Here is a 10,558-nt window from a genome sequence, read left to right as displayed (position 1 = left end):
CATCTATGGACCTAATTTCTATAAGGAAAGAAAGTTTAAAAATAAAAGACGTGGGTTTCAAATTCAACTGCACTTTTAATAATATTATATAATATATTTTCATTTAATAATTCATTTTGAAAAAAAAGTTGACTCATGAAATATAACAAAATATATATACGAAAAATTTTCAGTTATTGATTCATCATGGAAAAATAAAAAATAAAGTCATACAAAAATGTGTTTAGCATGCGCCTGACAGTACCCATCCGAAAATGGTGTTTTGCGCTAGTAGCGCACCGAGAGTTCCCGCTGGAATGGCGCCTAAGAACATCTTAGGGAAAACTTCGGCACCTAGCACTAAGCGGACGGGAGCTGCGATGTGGAACTGAGGATCGGCGAGCTTTATATTGTTGTATGGTGCTACGACCGTGGCATCGAGACTTTTTAAAGGCGTTTGTTGCCGATGGTTCCGTACGGCCACCGCGTGCATTGTTATGGTCGTGGAATTTCCGTATTTTCCGCGTAGTTTTATGAAACACCCTCGTTGATTGCCGACTGCCGTTAAATTGAGCTTCAGCTCTCGCGCGAGGTCGTCTGCGATAATGGATGTTGCGGCACACGGATCAATCAAAGCTCTTACCAGGTGCAAGCGTCCTCCTGCTTCTACCCTCACGATGGCTGTTGGCGCAACTGCGGTGAGTTGTTGTATCGGATTCATTGGGGCGTGATCTTGCCCAGACCGAAATCCGGTTCTTTTAGGGAGGTGGAATGCGTGTGATTCCACTCTCCCGTTGCGACGCTTATGCCGTGGGTGGTTACTTCGTCGTCGAGGTTGGGGGTATGAGGTATAGTATCGCGGTTGGAAAGTTCTAATTTCCAATCCGCTCTCTCTTGGCTGGTATCGTAAGAGCTGTCCGAAATGTTGGGGTTCCAACTCTAGCTCGCTCGCAGAATCCGGATGGAGTGCATTTGACTCCATTCCGGGCGCTTCGTCTGGGCGGAAAGCACTGGTTTCCGCTCCAGCGCTTAGCAATTCCCCTTCCTCCAAGTCCGGGCGGAAAGCAATTGTTTCCGCTCCAGTCTCGGACGCGACTAACGAAATCGCATCGCTGTCGTCTGCGTCATTGCGACTGGCCCGCGGTTGTTCATCGCCTGGTAGATCGATGTGGAGCATTGTATGGTGTTGCTCTTTACAGCGTCGACAAGTTCCCGGATGAGTGCAATGAGCGGCACGATGCATCCCGGACAAGCAATTAGTACAGTACCGATGCACTAACACTTCACGAAGGCGATCCTCCGGCGATTTGGACCGAAACACTGGGCACAGTCGAATCGGATGCTTGCTACCAGAGAGCCTGCATGTTAGCGCATATTTCCTTGCCTCAGCCTGTTTACGCATGGTAGTGTAGCGAGTCATCTCCTGAAATTATGGTTTCCCACTTCATTAGGGATCGAAGCGAATAAAAATTACGTTGGAATGGCGAGCAATATAAAACCTAAATTTTTAGTCATCGTAAACCTTTTAACCGTGTTAAGTCCCCTTTATGATTGATAGGTACGAACGTGCAATCATGGCTTAATGGTTGGTGGGTAGGTGTAACAGGGTTGCCTTCGGCATGTGAGCTGTTTACCTCCTATGGAGGTTGTACGAAAATTATGGAGGACGATTGAGATAGTTTGGTCACATCTTCTTTATAGTGCCCTGTGGTTTCGGAAATAGCATCTAAAATTAACCAACCATCATAATTTGACTTTTTGTTGCTCATATGGAAATGTCGCCTTGCATTAAGTATGACTCGCGAAAATGAAAGATATATGAATAATTATATGAAAATAATTACGTATTATTTATTCTCCCACTCTATCTTTATGAAAATAAATGCAAGGTCCTTTATACGCTTTCAATCTGCGCAAATAGGTGTGCCACCAGCCTTAGGAAAATTGAACGTGTAACCGGGGTATAATAAAGGTCGAGGTAACTCTGAAAGGTATCGAATTCGTTTATTTATGTTATCGATAACAAACTATTTCCGTGAATGGCAGACTGTCATTCACAAACCACGTTTCGAGTAAATTGCTTGCGTAAGTATATTGTCTGAGTGTTTTTTTTTTTTTTTCACTGAATTTCCATTAATTCTTGAATTTCCTTTTCTTTTCAGGAATAGAGAACTGCAAAACAGTGGCGCGCAAAACAAATACGAAAGCACAACCTATATACCAAAATCTACAGCAAAACTTAAAAAACATATTGAACAATTTATACAACCATATTAAACTAATAACGAATGAAAATTTATAAAAAACACTGAAAGCAAAATTTATAATTCATATATTGAACGAAAAAAAGGCAGTTTAGAATTGCAAGATGTGATGCGTTGAAAGTTATTGTGGCTGCAGTGTCTCAAAATATGGATTTTCATGGTTGTCGTAGACAGATTTTCCCCCACTGCTTCTTTGCTCACGTAAGGGCTGAGGTGCTACGGCAGAGGTTGCGCCTCATACTTATGTGGGCCGATGGCGGTGGAGTCGGCCGCAAGGCACGGTTAATGCTCACTGCATACGGTTCGCGATCAACATTCAATTTGCTTTGCCCAGTCCAGTATACATATCGTCGATTTCTGCGAATTACAATACCGATGTGTAGACCGGGTGACGGGCATTGTGATGTCGTTGCAACGCCGCTACCGCATCGCGTTCTTATACCGATGTGTACAAATAAAGTAGTTATTTCATGATATTAAAGAAAAGCTTATCATTTAGAATAAAGTTTACGAATATGTATTTATGAGCACAAAAAAATTCGCCTTCGAGTACTTGAAGCTAGTGAAATATCAAATGTGTGGAAAAAATAGTGTGAAATTCAATAAAAATGTTAAAATGAAGCTAAAGTTATATTTTAATGGGATCTCTACTAGCATATATCGTGCGGGGTGTTTAAGGGGCGTAATCAACGCCGTAGTGAAGTGGCAAAGTTTGGGATTTACATGATTCAACTTTAAAAGCGATTATTTAGTTAAGTCGAAAGTTGAACGAAAAGTTGGCAGCTAACCAATTTCATTTAAAGAGCCGTTTGCAACTGCTGCATTCATCTAAAAAATGAGGTATCATGTTCGGTGTGAATTTCTAGCAACGTTTTAACGATTGGGAAGTTACACAGACTTTTCATCAGAGCTGCACTTATGCAGTTGACTGAACTTTGCTGGAACTGGTAAGTTTGCCGTCGTGTTGTTGTAAATTATATATATTGATTAACCCTGGTAGTATTTCTGTTGGAAGTGACTAATTCGGTGCGACATATCTGTGAAGAATGATACGAAAGCGATACAGCCATTAGGAACAACAGACTTATTTTGAAAGGAATGATAACTTGCGCGTTAATCTGTTAAGAAAATAAAAGAAAAGGGTGATAGAAATGGTTTTTGGTTTGTAGGCGATCAAATTTTTCTACAATTTCTGGAAGGGAAGCAAGCTTGTATGTATGTGAATATGTGTGTGTGTGTGTTGGAATTTTTATTCCAATCCCTGTTGATGCTTTTGGTTGAGAGGTGGAATTCTTAGAAATTAATGGAAGTGGAATTAATAAATCTTCGAGAATCCATGGGAAAATCGTTCAGGCTTCGTATTAATATTGGCTTGTAGCTTAGGTAGAGGATGCCGTTTGATCAGCCTCGTTGGGTGGTAGTAATACCAGCTCGACAAGCGGTCTTGTCACTTGGCCCTTTTCTGTCATAATATCAACTACGCGAACCCTGTTGTCAGAACCTGGGCGCAAATTGACCACCCTACCTAATCTCCATTCATTGGGTGGTAGATTATCTTCCCGTATGACTACTAGATATCCCACTTTCATGTTTGATTTCGGATGCTTCCACTTAATCCGCTTTTTAGTTCAGAAAGATACTCCGTTTTCCACCTCCTGCAGAAGTTTTGATGCAAGGCCTTGAGTTTCTGCCACCGATTGACAATTGAGGCAGCGTTTTCGTTCACGTCTATTTCTGGTGGGGCTAACAGATGTCCGCCTACCAGAAAATGACCTGAAGTTAAAGGCTCAAGGTCAGATGGCTCATTTGAAGCTGGACTTAGAGGTCGAGAGTTGAGGCACGACTCAATTCGACAGAGAAGTGTGCTGAACTCCTCGAAAGTGTACTTCATATTTGACGCTATCTTCTTAAAGTGGCTTTTAAAACTTTTTACACCTGCCTCCCACAGACCACCCATGTGCGGAGCTGCTGCAGGTATGAAATGCCAAGTTAATGCCTGATGGGCATATTTTGATAACGTCTGTGTCCGCGCGTCGGATAGAAAAGCCTTAAGTTCCACTTGTAGCGCCCGTGATGCTCCGACGAAGTTTGTCCCGTTGTCAGAATAGATATTTTTTGGGCACCCTCGTCTGGCTATGAACCTAGAAAACGCTCCTAGAAAAGATTGAGTACTCAAGTCACTTGTGGCCTCTAAGTGAATAGCCTTGGTAGAGAAACAGACAAAAAGACATACATAACCCTTTGAAATTCGGCAGCCTCGCCCACGATAACTCTTTATGTCAAAGGGTCCAGCAAAATCCACTCCAGTATTGGTAAATGCTCGCGAGAATGTTGTTCGTTCTTGGGGAAGAATCCCCATAAGTTGGCTTTGCGAGCGCTTTTTATGGATAGTACAGATCTTGCAGTTATGGATTGTGGACCGGATCATTGTTTTTATTCGTGGAATCCAGTATTGCGTTCGTACAAGGCGCAACATTAACTGGTTTTCACCGTGTAAAGAGACTTCGTGGATGAATTGTACAATAAGACGTGATAATCTGCAATTATATGGAAGTATTACGGGGTGACGCTCATTATATGCCAGATCAAGAGATGCACCAAGACGACCACCCGTTCTCAGCACATCATCCTTGTCCAGCAGCGGATTCAGAGGAAGTATTTCACTTTTGGGTTCGATGGATTCTCTAGCTTTTAGTTTGGCGATTTCACATCCATAATATTGCTTCTGAGCGAGTTTTATCAGACGTGTAGTCGTTATTTTAATTTCGTCGGACGAAATTAAAGAAGAATTCGCCTGAAAAGAAGTTTTTGTATTAGGATGGGTTCTTTGAAAGAATCTTATTATATAAGATATCACCCTCACAGCTTTTGACAAACTTGAAAAACGTTCGAGAATATCACTGGTACTATTGGTCGTTGTTGTTGTAAGAGCGTGCACCCGTTTTCCCTCAATATCGGTAGTGAAGTCTGTTTCTTGCCTTGGCCAATTTTCTCTATTTTCTTGAAGCCAAGAAGGTCCCTTCCACCACAACGAATTTTTGACCAAGTCTTGCGCTATTACACCTCTACTTGCCAAGTCTGCTGGATTTGTAGCTGAGTCGACGTGCCACCAGTTGGAGTTTCCTACCTTATCTAATATTTTTGTAATTCGATGGGCAACAAAAGTTGCCCACGAACAAGGGGGCTTTCGAATCCATGCTAGCACAATTGTCGAATCAGTCCAAAGGTTTATCTTAAGGTGGCCTAGTTCTAGATTCTTGGTCACCGATTCGACTATTTCTGCTAGTAAAACTGCCCCGCAAAGTTCCAATCTAGGTAGTGAAATGGTTTTGACTGGAGCTACTTTGGTTTTCGCTAATAGCAGATTAACAAGTACTTTCTCTTCTGTCTCCACACGTAGATAAACCGCGGCAGCGTATGCTTTCTCGGACGCATCGCAGAATCCATGAATTTCCACCTTTCTCTTTGGCGAGAAAGATACCCAACGAGGTATCCTTATGTTATCGATTTCGCCGTAATTTTTTGTAAAATTTCGCCAGCTTTCCAAAGTTATAGAAGAAACTTCCTCGTCCCAGTCGGTACCCTCTAACCATATATTTTGCATTAAGATTTTCGCTACAATTATTATGGGGGCTAACCAACCTAATGGGTCGAAGAGTTTAGCAATAGCTGACAAGATTGCTCTCTTTGTTGGGTTCACGTTATCTTCTATCGATTTTGCTATAAAGTAGAATTGGTCGGAATGAGCATTCCACCTTATGCCCAGTGCTTTGACGCTACTAGTATCTTCAAACTCTAGGAAATCCTCATTCAGTAGATCTTGTTTTGGTATACCTTGCAAGATTTTGTTACTATTTGAAGTCCATTTTCTCAGAGGAAAACCGGCTGACTTAAGGACTGCTGAAATCTCATCCCTAGCTTTGATCGCAGAGTCTAAGGTATGTCCTCCAGCTAGAACGTCGTCGACATACATATTTTTACGTAAAATATTTGAGGCTGTAGGGTAGAGATTTTCAGAGTCTTCCGCGAGTTGAAGCAATGTCCTTATCGCAAGATAAGGAGCACAGTTTATACCGAAAGTAACCGTCCTTAATTCATAAAGACCTATTGCATCATTTGAACTTTTGCGAAAAACTATTCTCTGATACTTTGTTTGGGTTTCATCTACAAGGATTTGCCTGTACATCTTCTCAATATCGCTATTGAAGACGTACTTGAAAAGTCTCCAGCGGAGAATCAAAATCGGTAGATCAGATTGAAGCACTGGCCCAGGGAGAAGTACATCGTTCAAACTAACTCCATTAGCCGAACAAGACGACGCATTAAAAACTACTCTAACTTTTGTTGATGTGCTCTCTTCTTTCACCACCGCATGGTGCGGTAAATAATAGTTATCCACCGCATCCGCCGACTGAGGAGCGTTGACTTTACACATGTGTCCCATGGTTTCGTACTCCACTAAAACTCGGTTATATTCCTTTTGTAGATTTGGGTTTTTCGTAAGTCTTGTCTCATTTTTGTAAAATTGAGAGCATGCTCGTTTCAGTGAAGGGCCCAGTTGAATTTCAGCTGGGTACTCAGCTTTGAAAGGGAGTGAAACAATGTACCTTCCATCTTGGCTCCGGTTTGTTGTCCGCTTGTACAGCTCCTCGCATTGTGTGTCCTCTAAAGTTAGTGTCTTGTTTTTTGGAAAATCTTCTATCTCCCAGAAGGCGCTTAGCTGCTTATCAAGGGCAACCTCGTTATAAAAAGAAACACGATTGGTGTTGGTTGGGCTGGCTGCATCAGCACGACCAGTCAGTATCCAACCGAAAACTGTTTCTTGTGCTAAAAGAGTATTCAAAATATTCTTTTTTATTCCACCTAGAATGATTTGGGGATATATGTCTCCTCCAAGAACAAGATCGACTTGTTCATTCACAAAAAATCTTTTGTCTGCCAAGATCAGATCAGGAAACGCTTGTTGTGTGAGTGCGCTGACATCACACGTCGGCAGATTTCCTGTAAGATTTGGAAGAACAAGGACTAGGGCATCAATCGAGATAAGTGGGTCAACGGGTGACCGCAGTTGGATTGAACACGCTTCTTTCACTTGAGCTGAAACCGTCTTGTTGATACCCGAAACTTGTGCCAACATCTTCTTAGTTGGCAAATTGATTCTGCGTCTGAGCCTCTCCGTTATGAAGGAACACTCAGAGCCAGAATCAATTAATGCTCTGGCAGCGAAGTCTGTGCCATTAAAATGAATATTTACTCGCGCTGTGCCGAGTAAAACACCTTTGCATGTATTCGCGTGATGTGATTGCACGTTTTTTACAGGCTTAGCTTTACCTTTTGAGGCTTGGTTACGTTGTTGTGCTTGCCTGGATGTCGATGGCAAGTTGTCTGCAGGATTTGAAGTATTTTCCCTGATAGCTGTTTTAGGCGGTGCTGTCTGATTGTGTAGGAGCGTATGGTGTCGAGAATGGCAATTGGCGCAATTGTAAGAACTCGTGCATTTCGACACCGAATGTCCGAAAGACAGACAGTTAAAACAGCTATTGTTTGTTTTTACAAAAGATATTCTATCAGCTACAGACATCTTTAGAAATTTGGGGCACATATGTATTCTATGCTCGTTGCTTTGGCACATTTTGCACTTGTGTTTGGCGACACTAGTTTGAAAAACGCCAAGTTTCTTATGAGAAGATTCAGAGGAATGCTTGTGACTTGGCACTTTCGGTGTCTTTGAAGTCTTGATTCCTCTTAAACCTGATACCGATTCTAATGTTTGGAACCTACTTGAAAGGAATCGGTCCATATCTATCCACTTCGAAATCTCTGTTTTATTTTCAACCGATTGTTCCCACAGAGAAAGGGTTTCTTCAGGTAATTTAGTGGAGCACAGGTACGTAATAATAGGATCCCAGTTGGAAATGTCAATTTTGTGACTTTCTAGGGAGGATATACAATTATTGATATCCCTTTGCAACCTTTTGATTGAACTCCCGCATTCGATTTCGACCGTACTCAAGTTGAAAAGAATCTTCAACTGAGTATTCACGAGGATCCTTTTATTCTCGTATCTATCGCAAAGATTTTTCCAGGCTATGTCAAAGCCTTCATTTGTTAAGTCACACTTCTTTACGATTTCCCTGGCTTCACCCTGCGTTTTCTGATTGAGGTAATAAAGTTTTTGTATGGGTGTAATTCGCTTATTCAGAATATAAATGGCCGTGAACATATCACGAAAAGTTGGCCATGACAGATAGTCACCTTTAAAAACGTCAATATCGCACGGTGGAAGATGTAAACTATGCGACGCTGGTGACATATCTTCACTTTCCTTTTCTGACTTTTCCAGCTTTTCCGAATATTCATTAATTTTCGTCATACACCGCACAAAAGCCGCGTAGCAAGTTTTATTTTTCTTTCGTATCGTACTAAGATCCTTGGCAGTAGTCGTTTCTGCTGCCAGGAGTTCGTCAAATAAAACTTTGGCTTTCTCCCACATGACGCTAAGCTCGCTTTGCTGGATTCTCAGCGAATGTTTGGTATGCTCGCTTGTGGGAGTGCTTAGAAAATCTGTTTCAAATTCAATGACCGAATCGGCTAAGCGGATGTATGTCTCCATTTTGATTTTATTTTATCTGCGTAATTACCACCTCACAAAACTTTCAGAAGTATATCACCGGTAAACAGCTCAACGTATGCCGAACTTGAAATATTAATATATGTATGTATAACACAACGCAAAAACCTCTGTTAATCTGACCCAATTTATCAGTGCTATGATAAAGCAGAACTGCCCACCAAGGTAACCAGCAATTTAGCCAGGAATTAATAAACGAACGTGTTTAATTTTTCTCAAAAATGTATAAATAAGTGATATTTATATGTTTATTCAAACGATTCAAAGGTATAAACTGATATAAGATATTGCTCGCCAACCAAATGGTAAAAAAATCTTTATATGTATAAATGTATGTATCCGCTTAATGTGCATATATGTGTATGTACATATGTAAAACGAATAGCTAATATATAAAACCGTACACAGCAATTATTTTTCGAAATGGTGCCAAAATATAATTTTTGTATTTAACGCAAACGCGAAAGTGATTTTGTGGAATTCGTTCGTACAAAAGGGTGAAATATTGTAAGTTCACAAGGTTGAGTGCAGTGAAAAGTTTGGTTATGAAAACCGAAAACCGTGCAGTGTTGTTGTTGGCAAACTTCGGCGGGAAAGGTGCAAGTCACACAGAAAATGTGATTAATAAATTAAAATGATTAAACTAATCACCGAAAAGCAAACGTCTTGCAAATTAAAATCACGCAAATTCAGAAGAAATAAAATAACCAACAACAATCACTGAAGTTCTTTATTGAAATGCCTGTGGAGGCCACTTATGTATGTGCGTGTGAGTGTCACTCGAAGGACTTCTGTTGCCCTTAAACTTCAACGTTTTTTACAAATCACTCGCGTTTCGATGTATTTTGTTTAATTAAATCTACTAATTTTTTTTTTTCTTTTCTCACAATCACTTATTTTGGCATCAAGTTTCACAATATGAATAAAGTGCAGTTAAATTTTAAACCACGTACCTTTAAAATCTTAATAGAAGAAGTTTTCTTTTGTGTGTACAGATGGCTCGTATGTGTATGGATGTGCGCACAAGTTATCCAGAGGTTTGTGGTCACTTTTTCTCCTCAAAGATACGTCTTCCGTAACAAATTCAATGCTTCTTTGTTCTTAAGAGCTCAGTGGTTGGCGATCAATTTGGTGCTGGTGAAGAATAAGTTTTTACTTGGATGGCGACGAAGGACCAGTGTTAATCGCCACAACGATTGGAACCAGTTGTGCCGGTTTGTTTTCCGCAAAAGAAAGAACACAAAGTGGTATTAGTAGTCGATGAACATAATAATATAATAAAACCGTATCTAGATTCACTAACGGCATCCTTACAGCTACGCCTTTCCAATGAAAATACTCAGCTTTTTCGCTATCTAAATTGCACCCATTTTACACGATTAAACCTCTACCCAGAATTGCAGCGGACCACGGTAAAGCGGTCGACGGTTAACCGCTGTCAAAATTAAAACTCACAAAGGCATATGGAATGGTCCATAATTGCGGCGGCAGCGTTTTTACCACGGACGTTGTTCGGTTGATTTAAATTTATTTATATTTTTACCGCCCAGCGGGGACGGAACCATGTTGATTGAGTGTTGATTGTAATAATTTTTATCATTGTCACAAAAAAACGAAAAAATTTTTAATTTTAATGAAAATTTTCAAATCAAAATGACAACTGACGGAAGCCGTCGTGCGCCGC

The 10,558-nt window shown here is 40.8% G+C and overlaps 1 protein-coding gene across 1 annotated transcript; it reads right to left on the bottom strand.

The window, feature by feature from the left end:
* Positions 1-223: 223 nt before the first annotated feature.
* Positions 224-10,045, bottom strand: LOC108369460 (uncharacterized). Its single transcript, XM_017624564.1, has 2 exons — positions 9,828-10,045; positions 224-1,402 (listed from the first exon to the last, which is right to left on the bottom strand). The coding sequence occupies exon 2, from the start codon at positions 1,397-1,399 to the stop codon at positions 224-226; it is 1,176 nt and encodes a 391-aa protein (XP_017480053.1). The 5' UTR covers positions 1,400-1,402; positions 9,828-10,045.
* Between the last annotated feature and the right edge of the window lie 513 nt (positions 10,046-10,558).

The sequence above is a fragment of the Rhagoletis zephyria genome, unplaced genomic scaffold (assembly GCF_001687245.7).
Source record: "Rhagoletis zephyria isolate East Lansing unplaced genomic scaffold, Rhagoletis_zephyria_1.1 Rzeph_scaffold_03684, whole genome shotgun sequence".
Lineage (NCBI taxonomy): Eukaryota > Metazoa > Arthropoda > Insecta > Diptera > Tephritidae > Rhagoletis > Rhagoletis zephyria.
Note: the sequence above shows the minus strand (reverse complement) of the source record. Positions and strands in the feature narration are given on the sequence as shown.

Coding starts and splice junctions, on each gene's coding strand:
- LOC108369460 (XM_017624564.1), bottom strand. CDS start 1,399: ATGACTCGCTACACTACCATGCGTAAACAGGCTGAGGCAAGGAAATAT.